Source organism: Quercus suber, unplaced genomic scaffold (assembly GCF_002906115.3).
Source record: "Quercus suber isolate HL8 unplaced genomic scaffold, Cork oak 2.0 scaffold_226, whole genome shotgun sequence".
Taxonomy (NCBI): Eukaryota; Viridiplantae; Streptophyta; class Magnoliopsida; order Fagales; family Fagaceae; genus Quercus; species Quercus suber.
This window is the reverse complement of record NW_027069684.1, coordinates 257,892-282,548: the sequence shown is the minus strand read 5'-3', so window position 1 is coordinate 282,548 and position 24,657 is coordinate 257,892. Positions and strand designations below refer to the sequence as shown.

At 35.3% G+C, this 24,657-nt stretch overlaps 2 protein-coding genes across 2 annotated transcripts; one reads left to right on the top strand and one right to left on the bottom strand.

Annotated features, from left to right (window-relative positions):
* The first annotated feature begins 20,240 nt into the window (after positions 1-20,240).
* LOC136070330 (NAD(P)H-quinone oxidoreductase subunit S, chloroplastic) lies at positions 20,241-21,215 on the top strand. Its single transcript, XM_065780137.1, has one exon. It carries the CDS (start codon positions 20,360-20,362, stop codon positions 21,083-21,085), a length of 726 nt encoding a protein of 241 aa, XP_065636209.1. The 5' UTR covers positions 20,241-20,359; the 3' UTR covers positions 21,086-21,215.
* Position 21,216: 1 nt separating this feature from the next.
* On the bottom strand, positions 21,217-23,965 carry LOC136070331 (uncharacterized). Its single transcript, XM_065780138.1, has 3 exons — positions 23,738-23,965; positions 22,067-22,218; positions 21,217-21,439 (listed from the first exon to the last, which is right to left on the bottom strand). Exons 1-3 carry the CDS (start codon positions 23,808-23,810, stop codon positions 21,422-21,424), a joined length of 243 nt encoding a protein of 80 aa, XP_065636210.1. The 5' UTR covers positions 23,811-23,965; the 3' UTR covers positions 21,217-21,421.
* Positions 23,966-24,657: the final 692 nt, after the last annotated feature.

The window sequence follows — 24,657 nt, the reverse complement described above, 5'->3', positions numbered from 1 at the left end:
TGGGCCCCATCATATCCGGCCCAACAAATCCTTCCCTTCATTCTAATCCTACAAGCCCACTTGCCAACATAACAAACTTAAGCCCTTCACAGACCAAAACGAAGCCCAACACTCCTCCTAAGTGGACCAGGATAAAAAGACAAGGGAGCTCAAATAAGGATTCGGTTGATCTCAATGCTGCTCTGGGTAAAAGATCAGCTCACCTCCCTCACTGTGAATCAAAACCACCAAAACGTAGAAACATGTATACTGCTGACCAGAAAGAAAACATTATCTTAGTGGTGGAGGCTGGTTCCCAGCCCCGTCAAGAACAATGAGTTGCTTATGTTGGAATATGCGGGGGCTTGGGAACCACCATACAATTCGAGAGCTTGCTAACTTAGTGCGAGCACAAGACCCCTCTGTCCTGTTCCTAGCCGAGACCTGGGTAGACAAAGCAAGGCTAGAAAAATTGTGTGATGACCTTAATTTTGATGAAGTGTGGGTTGTGGATAGAATTACTAGAGCTGGTGGACTGGCTCTCCTTTGGAAAAACTCAGTAAGTATCAAAGTAGTTGACTCTTCTCTTAATTTTATTAATGCTATTGTTAATAATGGCCAGGAGGACTCTTGGAGGTTTACTGGTATCTATGGTTTTCCGGATTCAAGGAGGAAGGCTGAAACGTGGCAACTTCTACGTGAACTCCATACTAAGTATAACCTTCCATAGGTATGTGCGGGGGACTTCAATGAGATCCTTAGAGGTCATGAGAAGCTTGGCGGAGCTCCGAGAAGGGAAGTTGAGATGGTTGCTTTCAGGGATATTGTGGATGAGATTGGTTTTGTTGACCTTGGGTTCACCGGAAAAAAAATTCACTTAGAGGGGAAAAAGAGGTGAGACAATGATTTTGGAAAGACTGGACTGCGCCTTTGCCACCCCTACATGGCTGGAACTCTTCCCAGCTACACGGGTCCAACATATTCATTCCAATGCCTCTGACCATAATCCCATTATCATTAAACCCGAAGGAATAGTGCAATGCAAAAATAAACCTTTCTGTTTCGAATCCATGTGGATGAAAGATGTTAGGTGCAAGAAAACGATTATTGATGCATGGGGTCTCCCCTCTTTTGAGTGTAACATGCTCCTGGCACCCTCAAAAATTAAATCTTGTAGTGAGAAATTGGTGGAATGGAGCCGGTCTTCCTTTGGGAGTATTAAACGGCAACTTGCTGAGGCCTCAAAAATGCTTGTCTCTACTAAGGAGGCGGCTGCAAGGGGTGGCTCTATTGATCAGGTTTGATTGGTAAAAAAGGAAATAAATGAGCTCATTGACAAGGAAAGCTTGATGTGGTTTCAGAGGGCTCGTGCCATGTACTTGCAATTGGGTGACAGCAACACCCGTTTTTTTCACAGTAGAGCCTCTCAAAGATTCAAGAGAAATCGGATTCTTGGGCTGAAAAATAACCAGAACATTTGGTGCACTTCTGAGCATCAACTTCATGAGATTGCTACTTCTTTCTACCGGGATCTCTTTACTTCTTGTAGTCCTGTAGAAAACCACTCAATTTTTGAAGTGATTCACCCAGTGGTTACGGAGGACATGAACAGAGAACTTACCCGTGACTTCACTCGTGAGGAGGTGGAAGCAGCCCTCAAATCTATGGAATCGCTCTCGGCTCCTGGCCCGGATGGTATGCCTCCCTCTTTCTTCCAAACTTACTGGATTGTAGTTGGTGAGGATGTTTCCTCGGCTGTTTTAAACTGTCTTAATAATTGCTCTATGCCTGCTGATATCAACCACACTTTTATAACTCTCATTCCTAAAGTTAAGAGCCTCAAAAGAATTTCTGAGTTTAGACTTATTAGCTTGTGTAATATGATTTATAAATTAGTGTCTAAAGTACTAGCTAACAGACTCCAGGGATGTCTCCCTGATATAATCTCAGAAAATCAAAGTGCTTTCCAAGCTGGGAGGCTTATATCAGATAATATTTTGATGGCCTATGAAACTCTCCATTTTATGAAACACCAACCTAGCAAATCAGGTTTTTTGGCCCTCAAATTAGACATGAGTAAAGCATATGACAGGGTGGAATGGTCTTCTCTTAAGAGGTTAATGCTTAGAATGGGTTTTTAGGAGAAATGGATTGATTTGATGATGATGTGCATTACTATGGTCTCTTACTCTCTCTTGATCAATGGGGAACCTTCTGAAAAAATTGTTCCCACTAGGGGACTCAGACAGGGAGACCCAATCTCCCCTATTTGTTCCTCCTTTGTTCAGAGGGATTACATGCCTTGATTGAGAAAGCTGCTAGTGCTGGCCTTATAAGGGGCATATCTTTATGTAGAAATGGCCTGAGGTTAACGCATCTAGTTTTTGCAGACGATAGTCTTCTCTTCTGCATGGCCTCAATTCAGGAGTGTAACCACATCCAGGCCATTCTCTCTGAGAATGAGGCAGCTTCGGGGCAAAAACTCAATAGAGACAAAACTACCCTCTTCTTCAGCAAAGCTACCTCTCAGAGTACGCAAGAGAACATTCTTCGTTTACTTGGGGTTCCGGAGGTTAAGCAATATGATAAATATCTAGGCCTCCCCTCTATTGTGGGAAGGGGAAAAAAGGCGAGCTTTGCTTTCCTCAGAGAAAGGGTTTGGTCCAAGGTGAAAGGTTGGAAGGAAAAGCTTCTCTCTCAAGCTGGGAGAGAGTATATATATATATATATTAATTACTTGTAAACGTGCGGACGTTTGCTGTTGCAATGTTTAAGGTCGTGTGAGTTTAAATATATATTTTTAATTTTTAAATAATATTATACGTATTTTTAAATATTTTTTTACCTACATATATTCTTAAAAAAACTGTAAATTCTTGTTTAAATATACGTACCAAACGGTCCCTAAACATTTATATTTACTTTTAATTATACAGAAAGCAGTACCATAAAAAGTCATATTCCTATAAAATATAATAATAAAAGGAATAAATTGTATAATGTAACAACCATCAAATATAAAATGATAACACCTCAATGAAAAATATTAATTATGCTAAGAATATATTTTTAGTGTATCTTTATTCTTGTTTATCATTATTTTTTATTAAAATATTTAGTTCTTCAGCGCTTGTTACTTGAGACAAAACAATGTACAATTTGCCATGGCTGAACATTGGACTTTGCGAGTAGGGCCACTGTTGTTTAGAATTTGTCATTGACTTTTTTTTTTTTTTTTAATTGTCATGGCATAATAGATCTTTAAAGAAAACTATCTTCTTTTTAGGATGAATGGTCTCTTGCACAAATATTCAATTCTTGAATAGTGTTTTTTTTTTTTTTGCCTTTTGGAGATTGAATTTGTAGCTCTTTGATGCCGTTCATAATGGATCTTCGTCTTAATCTTGCACCTCTTGTTATTTAAAATTTTTTCAACTATTTTAAGAAAAATGAAAAGTTTATGCCAAAAAACTATTAATTATTGGACTCAAAACACTTGAAGCAGATGAGTTTGTAATTTGCTACCAATTTATTATGTAAAATAAATGTATGACCATATTGGTACCTTCTGTTGCAAGAATAGTTGATTCTTGAATTGTGATTCTTTGTCTTTTCTTGGTTGAATCTACATATCTTGATTGTCGTAAATTCATGATCGATCTTTGTTTTAATCTTGCAACTCTTGTTATTTCAACTATCTAACCCAAAACTAAAAAAATAAAGGCAAACTGCTATAGCATACACAACCAAACTAATCATATGTATATTTGAAAGACAAATCAAGTGCATGCAGAGTGTAAAAAATCTTGTAATTCAAAGTGAGACTAATAAATCAAGAAATAAGCTTTTATGATTTCAAGAAATTAATATAGCAGCAGCCAGCAAGTCAAGTTGAATATAAAAAAAGTGTGGGGACGCAGGCCCAAATATATATTGGGCCTTGGATCTTGTCCAAGAAGGCACAATGGTCCGAGAATAGATCAATAGCAAGGAAGACGTAATACTTATAACTTCACGAGCAAACTATGACTATAGAGGCTGAGAGAGGTTGTCCGAGGAGTAATATCCTCTCGGCTAAATGCAACAAAGATCAAGATGTGCCTCATGTCATTCAGGGTGACGTTCCAAGAGATTCTATCTATAAAGACATGCATTATGAATGTACAGGAAGAATGGGAGTTAGGAAATATCTAAGAAAAAGCTGATGTCACCGCATTAAATATTCTGCAACTAACTTTTTGGCCGCATTTATGTGGAGAAGACTCTTGAACAGTGCTGTCTTGGCTACCCTAACTCATAGAGGGCCAGAGAGGGTGTTCGATGAGACAAGCACTTAAGTAGTGGTCTAGATGATCAACAAATGAAGAGTCAAGATCATTCGAAGGGAGATATATAATGTAAGAAACTCCTGAGGAAGGAAGGAGATGGAAATAGAAAGAAAAACACTGTAACAATCAAGAACTGTAACAATCAAGAACTGAACTTGTAATCAAATTTAAGAATCAATATATAATAACTGACCTCCTCAAATTGTGTCGAGGGTGACTTTCTCTAAGTTTAGACTTGTCTATCTTCATTCTCTTGTCACCAAGACCTACTTTACTTGTTGTCTGATTCATTAAGGCCAAGTTTTCCAACACACTCTCTACAAATTCATTGTATTAGGCTTTTTGGGCATAAGTCCATCCATCTTCTAGACTAGGGAGCCAAATCTGGTCCTTACAAAAAGTTAAGGGAAAAAGTAGTTCATTATCCATTGTAATTTTTATTAATTGATATATAGATAGAAAATCTTAAATTACATCTAAGGCAAATAAGAATTGCAATTGGAATTAACGTTAAACATAACTTTTTTTTTTTAAAGGAGAAAACGTTAATCATAACTTTATATTAAATTTTGGTGTTTATCCAAAGAATAAAAAAGTAAACGGAAAAAATAGTTTGATAAGTTAGAATGAACTTCTCAAGAAGTTGACATGGAAAAAAAATAAAATAAAATAAAATAAAATAAAAGGAAAAAGAAAGGAGTCCACGAGGCATTAAATTAGAAAAGATATAGATGAACAATGATTACACGTTAATTTAGTTTTTGTTATTCAAACTGATTAGGTCCTCTCTTAAGTATAGTAGTTGTACGCTACCAAATAATTAAATTTAATTTTTTAAAATGAAATTTAGTAAATTATCTGCAATTTGATGCAGTCATTTTGCGCAACCACGACTTTTAAGCCCAATTTTTATTATATAGTGCTAACATTATACCCGTGTGATGCACGGCTTAATCAAAATTATTCATCTGTAAATAATTTTTTTAATTAATTTACTTACAAATAAATAATAAAATTAAATAAATATTTTACTTTTAAGTTATATAATGAATGCATATTGTGTGAGACTAAGGTATCATAATATATATATATATATATATAATAGAATGGAAGATGGTAGAAATATCTAAAAAAATATAAAATGATTTTCAATAATACATTGAACTTTAAGGCTCAATTAATCACATGTATTTAAATGGATAAACCTTGAATTTAATAATTAAAAACTATTGAAAACAACAATTGAAATCATATTTAAGTGGAAACTCAATTCAATAATTAAGAATAATCTAAATTACTAAACATTTAAATTTTTTGAGTAGAGAGACTCATATGAGAATTTAAATTTTGTCATTGAAAGCATGAGAGAAGACATTGAAACTTGAAGTTTTAGTCCTGTGAGTATAAACTCATAAAATATATAATTTTATTAAAAAAAAGTTAAATGAATTACAAATATATAATCAAAAGTAAAAATTGAAAGTAAAAAATCACACTACATGTTTGTGTATATGCGTGAAAAAACAACTGAATTCAACATTTATTGAAGAAAAAGAGGTGGTGTAGTCTTACTCTTAACCTCGTCTAGCTAATTTTTGTTATAATTCTCTTGTTTTGCGGGAAGAAAGAGAAAAATGCTTCTTCTGACAAAAAAAGAAGCATTTTTACAATTTTGTTTACTTTATCCAAAAACATTTTTGGCAAATCGGTATGAACAAATAACTTTCTATCTTTTGTTTTTTATGGAATATAAATAAAGATTAGATGGATTAGATGAAGAACTTGAAAAGGATTAGAGATTACACTATGTTGCTGCTTCTTCTTCTTCTTTTTTTAAATACATGTTGCTAATTTTTTTTTTAATACATGCTGCTTTTTTTTATAATACACTTTGGTACCTTTATATATATATATATATATATTTTTTTTTCCTATTACGTGTAGTATAGTAATTAAATAAGGATTAGATGGATCAAAAAAAGAATTTGAATTATAATTAAATTAAGATATTTATTAGAAATTATAGGAGAAGAAAAATTATATATTTTAAAAAAAATCTATAAAAAAAATTTGCAATATGGTGCAGCCACTTGGCCAACCACAGCTTAGATAGATTAGATGAAATTTTTGAGAAGGATTAAATTACACTACATCGCTGTTTTTTTATTTTTATTTATTTTTATAATACACGTTGCTATTTTTTTTTATATATATAAATGTTTTTGTTTTACGTGTAGTATAGTAATTAAATAAGGATTAGATGGATCAGATGAAGAATTTGAATTGTAATTAAATTAAGATATTTATCAACTTAAAAATTATAGGAGAAGAAAAATGATATATTTAAAAAAAAATCAAAAAATCTTTAAAAAAAAATTATGCAATATGGAGTAGCCACTTGGCGCAACCACGACTTAGATGAATTAGATGAAGAATTTGAGAAGGATCAGATTATACTATGTTGCTTTTTTTTTTTTTTTTTTTTTTTTTTTTTTTTTATGATACACGTTGCTATTTATATATATATATATTAGGATTAGATGAAGAATTTGAGAAAATGATTAGATTACACTATGTTGCTATTTTGTTTTTAATTTTTTATAATACATGTTGCTACCTTATATATATATATATATATATATATATATATATATATATATATATATATATATATATTGTAAGATAGGAATTTGTTCCCCCCACATCTGATTGTATCCTACCGCGGTGCCTGGCGCGGTGCGGTTTTGTCCTCGTCCCCGAGTGCAGGCACGAGCAAGCAAGCGCCTAGCTTGGACTTGTACTCGTCGAGTCCCACATCGGTTAGAGAGAGCGCCCCACTACCCTTTATAATGCTTCAGGAGCTTGGGTAGTGTACCACTACTCACGCGTGAGTAGTGGTACACTACCCAAGCTCCTGAAGCATTATAAAGGGTAGTGGGGCGCTCTCTCTAACCGATGTGGGACTCGACGAGTACAAGTCCAAGCTAGGCGCTTGCTTGCTCGTGCCTGCACTCGTGAGTAGTGGTACACTACCCAAGCTCCTGAAGCATTATAAAGGGTAGTGGGGCGCTCTCTCTAACCAATGTGGGACTCGACGAGTACAAGTCCAAGCTAGGCGCTTGCTTGCTCGTGCCTGCACTCGGGGACGAGGACAAAACCGCACCGCGCCAGGCACCGCGGTAGGATACAATCAGATGTGGGGGAACAAATTCCTACCTTACATATATATATATATATATATATTTTTTTTTTTTTCTTTTATGTGTAGTATTGTAATTAAATAAGGATTTGATGGATCAGGAAAAAAAAATTGAATTGTAATTAAATTAAAATATTTATCAACTTAGAAATTATAGGACAAGAAAATTTTAAATATTTTTAAAAATCTAAAAATCTAAAAAAAAAAAAAAATTGCAATATGGTGCAACCACTTGGCGCAACCATGACTTAGATGAATTAGATGAAGAGAAGGATTAAATTACATTACATTGCTGCTTTTTTATTATTATTATTTATAATACACATTGCTTTTTTTTTTCTTTTTTAAATAATACACGTTGTTACCTTTTTTATGTATATAAATTTTTTCTTTTACGTGTAGTATAGTAATTAAATAAGGATTAGATGGATCAAATGAAGAATTTGAATTGTAATTAAATTAAGATATTTATCGACTTAAAAATTATAGGAGAAGAAAAATTATATATTTTAAAAAAATCTAAAAATCTAAAAAAAAATTATGCAATATGGTGCAACTACTTGGCGCAACCATGGGTTTAGATGGATTAGATGAAGAATTTGAAAAGGATTAGATTACACTATGTTGCTGCTTTTTTTTTTATACTTTTTTTTATAATATACGTTGCTACTTCTTTTCTTTTCTTTTTTCTTTATTTATTTATTTATATATAAATGTTTTTGTGTGGCCCGTGGGCCTGATAGCCTCAGCCCATCGTGTAGTAGGCCCAAGGCCCACGCCGAGGAGGAATGACCATCTGAGGCTGAATTAGAGAAAGCCTCTTTTTCAGGATCCATGCCGAGGACCTCTTCGTCCTCGCATACTAAGGATAATCTTGGGAAAGGCCAGGCCCAGAGCAACTGTCACCCTCACACTTAATGCATTCACCTAACCCCTCTGGCCGCATTAATGGGGATATAACCCCTTAGCAGGGCAACGTTGATCAGAGGAACCACTTGAGTGCTGATAAGGCCTCTGATGGGACGGACGGTCAGAAGAAAGGTGGATGGATGATCAACAGATGGAGGAACGAGATAGGATAATGAAAACTATATAAGAGGAGCGAGTAAAGTAAGAAAGGAGGGGGGGGGAAAGAAAGAATAAAATGAGCTCCTCGGCCATGGGCCGAGGAGCACCCCCCAATTGTAAATAGTTCTAAGTATTTTTTTATAAAAGGGGAGGGTTCATGCTTGGTGAACGACGGTCAGCGCCTAAACCTTCAATCCATTCTCTACAAATTTATTGTTTGGGCTTGTTGGCTGAAAACCCATTCATACTCTGGGTCCAATCCAACTTGAGTCCCCACAATTGGCGCCGTCTGTGGGGAGGATTAGTGCGCTGGCCGGCGCACCAGGCGATTGTTCTAAGTGGTCGTTTTACAGTAGGTTGGCGAAGTAAAAAAAAAAAATAGAAGATTTGACAGCGAAAAGAGAAATATTGATATTATTTCATAAATAGAAACAGTACAAATTACAATCAGAGGCTCAGGCAGGCGTGTTTTACAAACAAATTTACAAGCTAATCCTACCAGCTAGTTCTACAATCAGAGGCCCAGGTGGACCCGCCCTAAAAAACTAGCTAGAGGAAGTGTCAACCCATGCTTTTATTGGCATCAAGAGAATGGGAGAACTTGACAATAAAAGCAGGGAAGGGGGAGGGCCAGCTTGTTTCAAGGCCACCAACAACTCCTTTCTCGGAGCGGCGGAGCTTGAACAAAGAGAGGAGTAGATGCAGGGGCTCCGAGACACCCTCCCCGTGATGTTCCCTTGATTCTCTCCACTCCTCACGAGCGTTGGCCGTTGGAGACGGCAACACTCGAGCACCAGCCATGACATGAATTCGCACGCCTCCTTCGTCGGGGGTGCGCTCCGAGGAGAGATGTTAGGTACTTCAACGACATCCCTCCGGGCCACCTTGTATGGCGCCATCGGGTTACGCCTAAATTCTGCTGCACCGGAAGCCCAGTGGGGGCTGCGGCCACAATGGTTCTTGGCATGGATGTCCTCACACCCGCCCAAAGCCGCCTTATATTTGCCAACTCCAGTCACAATTCTGGCGGGGTTGTCAAAGGGGCTTGGAGAGCTGAAAGGGTATGTTCTTTCTGTTTGTGTTGGGAGGTTCATGGAATGTGGAGAAACCATCCCCCACCTTATATAGGGGATGAGGGTTGGTGAGAATTAATTCATGCAGAATTCGAAAAGAGAGTTATCAGTAGGACTAATAATGAAGCTACCAAATTCCAAGGGGGTCGTAGATCGTTGGACTCGTGTTAATTCACGAGGACATTAATGAAGGCGCGTCTCGCGCACCGAAGCGTTAAGCGCGGAACACAAACGGACAAAGGACGCTTCATAAATGAAAAGGATGGGGGCTCGAGCTGGAGGCGAGATCAATGCCACGTGTAAAGATCATAATCCGACCCAAGGAGGAATCATCTCCAGTAAAGCGGTCCAAGGACAAACCCCTACTTACAGAAAAATAGAAGTGGTAGACAGAACCAAGGTATTGCATGGTCCTCCGACCCAAGCCTATGGTAAAACTATTCACACCTTTATACCTGGGTACTAGACAGAACCAAGGTATTGCATGGTCCTCGGACTCAAACCTATAGGGAAACTAGATACTTACAGAAAAATAGAAGTGGTAGACAGAACCAAGGTATTGCATGGTCCAAGGACTTGAACCTATGGAGAAAATAACTATCTGTAGAAAAACCAGAGTGTTACCTAGATCCAAGTTATAATACGGTCCTTAGATTTATATTTGAAGGATAGCAGGTGATCTCATGAGACTAACTCCAGAATAGAATACAAATATTGAGCAGAATAATAGAGTAAAGCAAGTAAAAGAAAATATTCATAGTTGGAAGCAAAGTATTGAGCATTCAGTTCAAACAGAAAATATACAGTCTCCTTACAACGCCACCGAAGTAAGAAATAAAATGAAATAAAAGAGAAAATAAACAGAATTGTCCTATGTCATACACCACTCTCCCAAACTCAGTAGGCAAATTAAATCGACAAGCAGATTAAAAGGCTTAAACCAAGGCCTAAGGGCTTTGTCTCGAAGGGTCCGCAGGAGGCCTCGCCACGCCTTGTGGTATTTCCTGACCCTCGGTTCTAACTCCCCCCAATGTTCTCTGGGGTTCAACCTCCTCGGGGGGTTGGTCAGCTGAAGATATATCCTCAGCGGTCTTATTGCGGCTCTCAGTCGCTGGTAATGCGGACCCCTCTTTGGGAGCAGCAGGGGCAGTCTCGCGAATTGCAATAGGGTAATATACCCTGTCCTCCATCCTAAGGTCAGATGAGGCATCAANAGCAGCTCTGACCTGGTTATCAGTTCTGTTCAGGAAAAGTATGACCTAAGAACGGTTTCCAAATCCGCTTTGTTAACCAGGTGGAAATGACGTGCAAAGGCGTGCGGATCTGCGAAAAGAAAAGTGAAACTCCTGTGGTTAATCAACCAAAGCGGATATACAGTTATAAAAATAAAAATACTAAAACCTAGATTATCTCCTACTTCGGATACCCTACCTGGCTCCCCCTCTACTGTTGGCCAATGAAAACCGTCGTGCCACTCCCCCGACACTATGAGGAAATCTTGAGTCAACCCTTTATTGGAATCAGGAAGACACTGGATGAGTCAGACCCTATCGTCCCTCGTCTTCATATAGTACGTCTTACCCCTCAGGTGATGAAGGTTGTAGCACCAGTTCACATCGTGGTGAGTCAGTCTCAGTCCCATTTTCTCATTCAAGGTATCTACACACCCTAATATCCTAAATACATTCATGGCGCACTGGGTAGGAGCCAGGCGGAAATGCCTAAGGTAATTAAGAGTCACTGGCCTCATAGGGATTCTCATCCCTCTCTCTACAAAAGCGACTATCGGGATCACGACTTCACCCTTTCTCCTCTTAATGTACCACTCCCCTTCTTCACAGTATTTCAAACTCACATCGTTGGGTATCCCATAGTCAACAATGAATTTGCTCATCATCTCGTCGGACTTAACCAACTTCTTAAACTTACCCATCCCCCAAGGACGACTAAAGATTCCAGAAGAAGAAAAGAAAGAATAGAATCAAGGAAAATTTGGGGTCACCGGAAGAAGAAGACTTACAGAAATATGACGATTCTCTTCAGGTAGTGTGCAAGTTGAACCAGATTTAAATCATACGCATCAATGGTTATAAGCGCGAAAATGAGGAAACCAGGCGGTTCAAACAGGTACTTATACTCCTCCTTAGGTTCCCCAAATGTAACCACCTGCCCATAAAAGCAGGAGATCCCCACCGAACAATTACCATCACACCGTTAAAAGTGGGAAACGTGGTGCCGCCAAAATTTAATGTGGGCACATACTGAGTCTTGAGACGCCAAAACGTACATCGGGCAGTCGAAAAGCCGCAAGCATTAGCACGAACCGAAGTGGGGCGATTCGTCTAGAGGGCCTGCAGGTACCAAAACCCTCCTCCCCGTCCGAGGGAACGTGCAGCAGGGTTTTGAGGGGCTATTGTGGGGCCCGTGGGCCTGATAGCCTCAGCCCATCGTGTAGTAGGCCCAAGGCCCACGCCGAGGAGGAATGACCATCCGAGGCTGAATTAGGGAAAGCCTCTTTTTCAGGATCCATGCCGAGGACCTCTTCGTCCTCGGCATACTTAGGATAATCTTGGGAAAGGCCAGGCCCAGAGCAATCTGTCACCCTCACACTTAATGCATTCACCTAACCCCTCTGCCGCATTAATGGGGATATAACCCCTTAGCAGGGCAACGTTGATCAGAGAGAACCACTTGAGTGCTGATAAGGCCTCTGATGGGACGGACGGTCAGAAGAAAGGTGGATGGATGATCAACAGATGGAGGAACGAGATAGGATAATGAAAACTATATAAGAGGAGCGAGTAAAGTAAGAAAGGAGGGGGAGGAAAAGAAAGAATAAAATGAGCTCCTCGGCCATGGGCCGAGGAGCACCCCCCAATTGTAAATAGTTCTAAGTATTTCTTTTATAAAAGGGGAGGGTTCATGCTTGGTGAACGACGGTCAGCGCCTAAACCTTCAATTCATTCTCTACAAATTTATTTTTGGGCTTGTTGGGCTGAAAACCCATTCATACTCTGGGTCCAATCCAACTTGAGTCCCCACAGTTTTCTTTTAAGTATAGTATAGTAATTGAATAAGGATCAGATGAAGAATTTGAATTGTAATTAATTAAGATATTTATCAACTTAAAAATTATAGGAGAAAAAATTATATATATTTTTTAAAAATCTAAAAAAAATATATGCAATATGGTGCAGTCACTTGCGCAACCACGACTTAGATGGATTAGATGAAGAATTTGAGAAGGATTAGATTACACTACGTTGCTGCTTTTTTTTATAATACACGTTGCTACTTTATATTTTATATTATATTTATATATATATATATTATATATATATATATATATATATATATATATATGTTTTCTTTTAAGTGTAGTATAGTAATTAAATAATGGATCAAACGAAGAATTTGAATTGTAATTAAATTAAGATATTTATCAACTTAAAAATTATAGGAGAAAAAAAAATTATATATTTTTTTAAAATCTAAAAATCTAAAAAAAATTTACAATATGATGTAACCACTTGGTGCAACCACAACTTTTAAGCCCAACTTTTATTATATAATATATGATATATATATATATATATCACGTTGGTTTTTTACTAATGTAGTAAAAAAAAAAAAAAAATTTCCACAGTGCTAGAGATTGATTGATTTTCAATTCAATGAGACATCTAAAATCAACCATATAAAATCAACCATAAAGGGGGTGATCAGTGTAACTTTCCTATTTGGACATAATCATAGTAGCACCATAATCACTCTCAATCTAAGTGTTGGAAAAATAGCATGGTGTGAATAAGAAATTGATATTTTCTATGTTCACTTGAAGATGTTATTAAAAGTGGTAAAAATTCTGAGTCCCACATAGGAAAGGAAAGATATAATATATGAGTTTATATGCTCATGAATTAGACATTGGGTTGAGCTTTTGGCATATGTGGACTGGGCTTATTTGTCCAAATAATAATATTTTATTATTTTAATTTTTGAGTTAGTTAATCTATGCACATCAGTTATTACTAAAACAGTGCACATTGTTTAGTAACGTATAATTTTCCATAGTCCTTCATTTATAAATAAAAAATAAAAAACTTTTTTTTTCCATAGTCCTTCATTTAAAAAAAAAAAAAACTTTTTTTTTCAAGAAAACTCCCCTAGAGAGAATATTTTTGTGCATTCATTTTGTGTCAATAAGAAAGAAAGAGACATTGAGTAGTTCGCAGAGCACGACCTTATGTGCTTCGTTTTCATGTTGTAGATCATTTTATCCTAGGGGGCAAACGTCCGTAAGTCTCAAAACACTATAATGATTATATAAGAGGTGAAATTTGCTTTAAGGAAATTGTGTCAAACACAAGACTTGATCTGAATAATTCATCCTTCACCCATTTGGTTGGTGAGTTTTTAATTATTTGCAGATTTCTTCTTAAATATATTCATTATTTGTTTATTGTTTTTGCCTTTCACATCTATTTGTGTTATTGTTTGTTCATAAGTCTGTGTATTGTATCTTTTATTTTATCACAAAATTAAATTGTTGAAATATATCCAACAATCTTAACACATATTTTCTATATTTTAATTTATTTTTATGATTCACGGTGAAAGGAATTTTGTGACTATTAGAAAACACTAAATCGCAGTTCTTTATACGCTGCGCAAAACTTGGAAAAACCTGGGTTGTGTTTACCGCTGAGCATAAATATCCACTTGTTTATATTATAAACTAATTTATTATGATCTTCAAAGGTTTACGTGTTTGACTTAGATATGTGTATTGTTTCTTTTGTTTTATCACAAAAGGAAATTGTTGAAATATATTCAACCATCTTAAAGCAGATTTTCTATATTTTAATTTATTTTTGTGATTCACGGGGAAAGGAATTTTGTGACTATTAGAAAACACTAAATCGCAGTTGTTTATACGGCTGATCAAAACTTGGAAAAACCTGGGTTGTGGTTACCGCTTAGCATAAATATCCACTTGTTTATATTATAAATTAATTTATGATCTTCAAAGGTTTACGTGTTTGACTGTGCTGGTAATTTTGAGTTTTCAAGGCTATCCATCTTCTTTAATTTTATTATATAATATTAGGATATTTGTCTTACTTGAATCATTGTTTGGCTGGGGTTTGGTTTCATTTGTTCAATCGCGGTACGTATTGTGCCTGCACTGTGTCTTAGATATTTTCTAAGAATTTGATAAAGCTGATTTCGTGCTTGACAGTGTTGGTGATTTTGATTATATTATATAATGTTAGGCTTATTCTGTCTCTTACGGTTTATTGCTTGGCCGGGTTTTTAGATTCTTTTGTTTATTGTGTTCACTGTTCGCATTGTGCCTACTTTGTTTCTGCAGTTAGCTTTACTTTCTATTTTGCCCCGTAACAATTGAAAGAATATATTTGTAATTATTTCTTAAACTTGGCTAGTAATTCTTAAGATGTTAAATACTGCTTGTGTTTGTAAATGTATCAATAAAGATTATCTTGGTTGGAGATATAGATACTGTGCTGTAAAATCTTGGAGGATAATGATATTTGATCAATTTTTGGCATTTGACAGTTTGATTGAGAGATACAATTTTTTTTTTTTTTTGAAACTGTTTCAGATTGTCATATATATTGGTATATATAAATGATGACATGCTTATTTTTATTTGGCCTTTGCTTACGAGATATTTTAATGATTATTTGTTAGATGAATCATTTATATTGATATCTAACCTTAAACTTTATAACGATGACCACCATGCTTATTCAAAAGGATGTTCTTGGCCTTTTTATGTGCAATGGTGTATGGGCTAGATGAATAAAGGAAATTGGAAATTTTGATGGAGGCAAAAAAATTTTAATCCATTTAAATGCATTCAATTTTGGGCGTGGCTGCTATTTTTTAGTTTTTGGTTAGCCTTTACTAATTCATCAAGTGATCCTCTATTTGATAATTAAAATAGTATTATGAGAACTATTATTAATAATTTCAAATGTGTGGATATAAGTCCAAGAATGAGACCAATTGCATACTAGTTGGGCTGTAATTATGGGATTTCACTCTAAGTTAGAGAGTGTACAGTTCACCCCTTGGTCAAAGGTGTTATTTATTTATAAAGTTTAAGGCTCAATTGTTTGTATTGATATGAAGGACACATGATTGTTGTATTTGAGCACATATAGCCTTGTTTAATTACATACATGTATATATATGTATGTATGTATATATATATATATATTTTTTTTTTTTTGGGCATGTGTGAGCTTGATTGGATATTAATATGTTTAATCCCAATACATGTTTTGAAATATTTTTTTTGGATAAAATATATGTTACATGCCTTAGTTGATATGCTTAAGTTGTCTAATGTTTTGGAATGCACAAGAGTTTGTTATGAGTGCTTATTAAGTAAGCAAGGATGAAGCATTAGAGATATTCATTCATTATAAGAATGAAGTTGAGAAATAACTCAATGAATGCAATAAGTTCTTGATTATCGTAGAACTTAAGGGGGGAAGCTATTATTTCCACAAATTACTGGTTTATTGAGATGCCTTATAAAGAAAACCACTAGGACACCTTGTGAAATATGGAAAGAGTGATCGGCGTTCTATAAATTCTTTAAATGTGGGGGTGTTTGATGAAGTTTGTAGTTCCTATTCCTAAATGATAAAGAACCATTAATTGTGTGTTCATTAGTTATAGTCATAACAGTAGTGCATAGTGCTTTCTAATTTATGAATCTATTATTCTTATATGCATTTAAGGCTCAATTGTTTGTATTGATATGAAGGACACATGATTGTTGTATTTGAGCACATATAGCCTTGTTTAATTACATACATGTATATATATGTATGTATGTATATATATATATATATTTTTTTTTTTGGGCATGTGTGAGCTTGATTGGATATTAATATGTTTAATCCCAATACATGTTTTGAAATATTTTTTTTGGATAAAATATATGTTACATGCCTTAGTTGATATGCTTAAGTTGTCTAATGTTTTGGAATGCACAAGAGTTTGTTATGAGTGCTTATTAAGTAAGCAAGGATGAAGCATTAGAGATATTCATTCATTATAAGAATGAAGTTGAGAAATAACTCAATGAATGCAATAAGTTCTTGATTATCGTAGAACTTAAGGGGGGAAGCTATTATTTCCACAAATTACTGGTTTATTGAGATGCCTTATAAAGAAAACCACTAGGACACCTTGTGAAATATGGAAAGAGTGATCGGCGTTCTATAAATTCTTTAAATGTGGGGGTGTTTGATGAAGTTTGTAGTTCCTATTCCTAAATGATAAAGAACCATTAATTGTGTGTTCATTAGTTATAGTCATAACAGTAGTGCATAGTGCTTTCTAATTTATGAATCTATTATTCTTATATGCATGAAAGTTATTGAGAATATATTTCAAGTGTTAAACTTTCTTAAAAGAAAGTTTGAGTCTATATTTAGTATCTCTCGTGATCAAGAGTTGATGGAAGAGAGGTTGAGCCTAAGCGTAATAAAAGGACAAACGTCATATTCGTTTGATTCAGATTTTCTAATTTATATATTAGAAGATTAATTAAAGTTTCAAAGAACAATATACTAAAGTGCCTTCTTGGAAAAGAAATTGTCAATAGTACAATAAATCCATCTTAGAAATCTACGCATAGTAGTTGGTAGATCTACCACTTGGGAATTTGAGAGTTGATGGAATTATTGACTATTACAATGCGAGACTTCTTGTAGAAGGCTACAAATAAAAGGATGATGTGAGTTTTCTTGATACACAATAAACCAAAGGGGTTTATGGTTCTTGTACAAGGAAACAAAGTGCTTAAACTTGTTAAATCTTTGTATAGATTGAAGCAAGTTTCAATCCAATGACATGAAAATTTTGACAATGAGATGATGTCAAATGAGTTTAGATGGGATATGCTCATGTAAGTGTTGTAGATGTGATACAACAAATGAAAATTTCTAATACATTTAATGGACTTGTCTTGTCTCAATCACATGAGAAATGTGACGATAGTCTAGTGAGAACACCTTATGCAAAGAGCATATGTATTTTTTGGGAAGTCAATAAATCTAAACAGACATGCATTGTTGGATACTCGTGCCTCCTATTTGTATATATTGGTAGGGCACAGAGTTATGGTAGGTCTCAACATATTTGTTGGATACATAATACTATGAGGCAGTTGCTCTCAAATGAAAGTATTTCCAGATTATAAAACGGATTCGTAATCAATTTTTTGAGTGGAGAGCAAGTAAACTGCTCATCAAGGGGAATTGGGTTAAAGCCTATGACCTAAAGTTTCCATGACGGTAACCCCACCTAGTTGACCGGAGATCCCAAGATCTAGGTTTTCAAAAGGACAACAAAATTGTGGAGACTAGTTCTTATCACTATGGAGATTACATCTCCCACCCATTCCAATGATGAAATAGTGATGCCTGTAAGCGATGTTCAAGGTAAGCTTTGCATTTAATGATTCTTATATCTTGGAATTCAATGGGGTATAGCATGATACTCTTAATAAGAATCATCTATATGAGTGTGAAGTGGGCTGCTTTCATGAGAATTTCTAAGGCTGAATTCTCTAAAGTACTTCATGAATTTATCAGGATATGTTCAGGGCCGAAATGAACACAACTATAAGAACGAAATATGTTTGAAAAGGAGCTGTGTGAATTCTATTGTCTTGGTATACACAAATGGCTGACAGTTCAAAAATATCGTGTTTATTGGTTAGCTATTATATCCGATAGTCTTTCACAAAGGAAAGTTCAAAGCCACAAGCTACTTCTCCCGATACAGTAACTTTTATTTTACTCTCTTTGTGTCTACATTATCATTTACTTTGTGTTTATCAATTTCTATTCATGTGGAGGATTGTTAGAAAAATAGCATGGTGTGAATAAGAAATTGATATTTTCTATGTTCACTTGAAGATATTATTAAAAGTGATAAAAATCCTGAGTTCCACATAAGAAAAGAAAGAGATAATATATAAGTTTATATACTCATGGGTTGGACATTGGATTGGGCTTTTAGCATATGTGGACTAGGCCTACTTGTCCAAATAATAATATTTTATTATTTTAATTTTTAAGTTTGTGCACAACAGTTATTACTGAAATAGAGTGCTTGTTCAGTAACATATAATTTTCGATAGTCCCTCATTCATAAAAAACTATTTTTTTTTTCAAAAAACTCTCATAGAGAATATTTTTGTACATTCATTTTGTGTCAAAGAGAGAGAAAGAGACATTGAGTAGTTCGCAGAGCACGATCTTGTATGCTTCGTTTTCGTGTTGTAGATCATTTTATCTTGGGAGGCAGACATCCGTGAGTCTCAAAGCACCACAGTGATTGTGTGAGGGGCGAAATCTGCTTTAAGGAGATTGTGTCAAACATAAGACTTGATCTGAATCATTCATCCTTCACGCATTTGATCTGTGAATTTTTAATTATTTGTAGATTTATTCTTAAATATATTCAGTATTTGTTTATTGCTTTTGCCTTTTACATCTATTTGTGTTATTGCTTGTTCTTAGATCTGTGTATTGTTTCTTTTGCTTTATCACAAAAGTAAATTGTAGAAATATATCCAACACTAAGACCCTATACCACAATTGCTAATAAACAACCCCCAGGTGGGGAATAAGAAGCCGCAACACGTTGCTAATTGGGGAACTCAAATCCATGCCATGAGGCATGTTGGCCCAAACCATTACCACTAGGCCAACCAACGTGTTGGTGTAAATTTGGTTGATGATAGTGTTTTTTCTCTTTTTATATTCTTAACTTGCATTTTAAATTTGATTTGTGTGTGGCGGAGACAAGTGGTGTTGTTAATATGGTTTTGTCATTTAATCTGCATATCTTTAGGTTGATCTAATTGGTTTGGACTTGAATCTATTATAATTCAAAGCACGAAGAGATACAGCATTTGAAATAAAATATGAATTATTTCTATTTTTAATGAATTCAGAAATTTTTTTAAAAGAAGATAATAAGTCATTAGCTATGGTATAAAGGAAATCCAAGGAAAAAGAGAACAAAAATTAAATTTTAAGCACTTTAAGCTCCCTCTTTTCTTTTACGGGGCCAGGGGCAATTAACTCCCAAGACCAATAAAGGATTCTAGTGAAAAATATTTTTCCCAAGACCAATTACATTATATTGTGAGGGTACATTGGGTGACACGTGATTATTTCAACAGGAGGTCCAGTGCAATCAGATACTGAACTCAAATCTCACCCATTCTATAATGCCATGCGGCTGCCATTACTTATTGGTCGAAAAAACAGCACAAAAGTTGACCAAAATATGACACTTTACTGATATTTATAATGAAGTCTTATTATTTAAATTAAGATTATTGTTTGTTTATAAATAACTAGTGGATAAGTGTATGATTGTCGGTTGTTTAATAATTCAAACTAAATGAGAGATGGTTAGTCCATTGCTAATGATATAGAGTCCCGTGGGACCATACCGATTTTTGAAGAAGTGGTTGAAGTGGCCTAGAACATCACAAATGAAGAAAAGTGACAAAAGAAGTGAAGGAAAGAAGATAATTGATGAAGATAGAGTGGAATATGAGAATATCCAACAAAAGCTCCTATGTGGTCAGGATTAAAAGCGGAGGCTTAAGTACTTCTTTCCTTTGATAGACCTGCCACAGTAGATACATGGCTTCTTTCATCATTTTCCCAAGCACCACAGGCTCTCCTCTGAAATCCCATTTCCTTGGGAGAAACCACCTCTCCCAGCAACTTCAAAAACAGTCTTTTCTAATTCATAACAAGCCACCAACCCAACACTCTATAACATGTGCAAAATTTGACCTATCTGAAATCATGGGAGGCAGAGGACTCTTGAATGGGGAAGAAGGTCTACAGAAGGAGCTAAACAGAAACATTGAAGAACAAAAATCAGCAGCAGCTGACACAAAGCAAGAAAAATCAGATAGTTTTGCACTATCAACAATTGACACTGTTTCAGAAAATGCTTTTGAAAAGGAGCTGATGGGACTAACTGGTGGATTTCCTGGTGGTGAAAAGGGTTTGCAAACATTCATTGAGAAGAACCCACCTCCAAAGAAAACAACAGTTACAGATTCAGGAAACTTGGGAGAAATTATTGGATCAAGGAAACCAAAACCGCCAGAATTGCCACTATTGATGCCTGGTATGATTGCCATTGTTAAGAACCCAAATAACCCATATCATATGTACTGTGGCATTGTTCAGAGAATCACAGATGGAAAGGCTGGGGTTCTTTTTGAGGGAGGAAACTGGGACAGATTGATTACCTTTCAATTGGATGAGCTGGAACGCAGGGAGAAGGGCCCTCCGATGAAGAACCCAAAGTCTTGCATCCTTGAACCTCTGCTTGAGAAAGAAGATTCCAAATGACTCTTTTCATTATCTGTTGAATGCATGTTGACTTATATGCCATATGTTTAGTTTTTATGACAACTTAGGCGGCAGAAGTTCATGTTTAAACACTTTCTTTCATTATCAATGTCAATAAAATAAAACCAAAGAGAGTATCTCAAGTATGTCTTTCATATTCGTAGCCGTTTATGTATTCTCTGCCTTTGTAATTATCATTAAGAAATTGTTCCATTCAAACCATTACAATACAACAATGTTTGTAGAAAGTGAACTTTTGAGTATTTCAAAAACTAAAGAATGGTTAAGAAAATGTCCGATGCCTTGCCATCCCTTCTCAGAAGCTCCAGTATGAGATCAAAAGCAGCCACCCAACTGCCAAAATATTGTCAAAACAAACTAGTATGTAACAACTGAATAAAAGAGACAAAAACTTATAAGTAGTAAGAAAAAAGAGAGACAAGAGATAAGAAACTTAAATCTCAACAGTTTGTATCATCATAATCATGGTTTAATGATTTTGTGCAGAGAAAGGTTGATCTGTCCAGTAGACTCCAAATTTAGGTACACACTAATATGGATTACAAACAAAATTCCCAACACGCAATCCTAAACATCAAATATTGGATTATTGAGTCATTCCTTTTTACAACCAAAAAAAAAAAAAAATCACACATCTCTAAGAACTTAGTTAACCAGATGAGTAGAACACAACATTGCTCCACATGTAGTAAAGATGTAAGAGTGAGGGTTTTTTTTTTTTTTTTTTTTTTGGGGGGGGGGGGAGTTGAAATCATTAACTTCAAGTTAACACAACTAGCTGTCTGCCTGTCTCGTTAAATTCTAATGAAAATTTTTTTCCAGCTCAATCACTCCCTACACTTTAGTCACCAGACCATTAGACTGGACGAAGGTAGCATAGTTCATTGCATAAGAAGAGCGAGAAACAAATCAGTAAACATAAAATCCCTGCAACAACCTATCATGGAGATTTATACATACCATTATAGCCTCCATCTCCTCATTGGTCATTGGTGTTCGTTTTGGCTGAAGAGAAGCTTTCCCTCCCACAGTTGTTGAGGCCTTTGAAGTAAAGAAGAAAGTTAGGTCAGCAGCACCAGCTGTAGTAGTTGCTTGAACCTGTGATGCAGAATCTGCAAGTGATTTCCTTATTATTTAGTAGTGGCAAAAATAAAAACTCACGGAGAATGTTACATGACGGGATTTTCACAAACTTCAAGTCATACTATTAACTAAATTATGCGTAATATATACATAATGGTGCTTGGTAAGGTTATCAGGTAAATGACACTTGTTGAAGCACCCTTTTGAATGGAAAGATAGCTACAGAATGGTGTTGAAAGATAGCTATAGAATACTATTAACTAAATTATGTGTAATATATACAGAATGGTGTCTGGTAAGGCTATCAGGTAAATAACACTTGTTGAGGCACCCTTTTGTATCAGAAGATAGCTATATAATTCTCATTTAGCATCAAGCATCAAAGGAAAGAAGCATAATTTACATCGAAATAAAAGTTCATACATTATTACAAGATGGCAAAAGTACCGAATGACGGTTCAGAAGGAGCAGGGGAATTGAGATAATTGAGCAATATGGCTAATGGGTATACAAACCATACACATAAACACACATACACACAAAGAAACAAATCGAATCTAAAGCTTGCTTGTAAAATCTCCAAATGCATATCTAAACACCAGATGAGCTGGGGAAGAAGAATGGAAATTCCCCACCAATTCATTGTAGCTGATAAAACACGGACACACACACATGGATCAAATCCTTGTGATTTCACTAAACTGTCCATTCAGTTTGCACAACTTAAATTTCAGGACTTATTTGGCTCACTTCTAAAGTGAGGTTTTAATAACAAAATAACTTGTACCAAGAAAAAATCGATGCTTTTAAAAGCAGGGGTACTGACCAACATCCCGTAATAAACAAACAAACACTTAGCTAAAAATCCAAACAATGGTCACCACAAGTAATGACTGCAGTGTTAGTGCTACATTGTGGAGTGGCAAACAAATCATTCCTATTTCTCATTAGAAACTGCCAAGACTAATTAAACCCACCTGCCCCAACTGCAACGAGTATTTGTGTTTCGATCTGGCTAATCATGCTCCGATACTAATATATTTAGGTCAGCACAAACTAGCAATGGCCCCAACTTAACATATAAGCATCACATTGTCCAAAAAGAATATATATGTGGAAAAAAAAAAGTGCTTCACTCTCTTCCACGAATTACAAAGATGAATTCCCATAATTTGACATTACATTAATCCATAATACCCAATAGCCTCCAAAAGACATAAAAGAAACTTAATAGTGGATTAATTATGACTATACAGACAATAATTTCATAAATATAGACATCAAAGAATGCTAAAAAAGTTAAATTTAGTGTGTTGCTGCACAGGATGGAACTAAAGTCTCTCACAGAAGATCTGAGCCAACAATCTCAGTATTCAAACTAAACACATCATCAAAAATCAATAAATCAACAAGACCCATCAATCAAACAAAGACAATAGTTCAATAACATAAAACAAAAACACAAGTATTGATCAAAGAATTAGCAAAGTTCAAAAGTTTCCATATATATCTTTCAAAAAAGAAAGAGAGAGAGAGAGAAAAACAGACCTCCAGAGGATTTGGGATGCCTATGAGGAAACTTGATACGTGGGATTCTCTTCAAAGCTTGAGTTGCACCCATCTTTTTCTCTCTCTCTGTTGCTTTCTTTGACTGTGTCGGTCTCTCTGTGCAAAACGAATAGAGACTTGTCTAGAAGTTGAAGTTGACGGCGAGTTTTGAAGGTCTTAACTTTGGAATATTAAAGTGTGCTTTTGCGTACTGTTACATTTTTCTCTCTGAAAGATCTCTACCGCTGATCATGCTGAAACTTTTGAGAACAGTGTTTTGGGGTCCAGTCTCGCAAGAAAGTCTTTCCATAACGAAGCATTGCCGTTGTAATAAATGTTTTTGGTCCGTGAAAGTCGCTACCAGAATTACTTGTAAAGACGATACTGTCGTCTTAAAAACCTAAACAGCTGCCTTAACAACTATCTTTCTGACAAAATAAAGGGGTTTCCTAGAAGTTTTTTGGAGTGACGATGAATGATAAAAGTTAGGAAAATACTATGTTCATAATATTTTTATAATAAATATTAAGTGATAAGTTGCTATTAGTACTAATTTGAACACTATTAAAAAATTAAAAATAAGAATGTGCATGAGTTAGGTTGGGTCAGGTTGACAATTTTTTTCAACCAAACCCACCATGGTGAGTAAAAAAATATTCAACCCAATCCACATGGGTTGGAATTTTTTTTTAATTACTATTATTATTATTATTATTATTAGATTGAACATTGAAAGAAGACCACCACAAAGGCATAAACTATTTGAAATTTTAATAGTGCTTCAAAGTTCAAGCCAACACGTGAGATAAGAAGGAGATTGAAATGATGAGAACTTAGAGTTTGTGTTTTATGTAGGAAGAGGGGTAAAAAAGCAAATAAAAAATCGTATACTATATATTAAATATATTTTTTAAATTTAA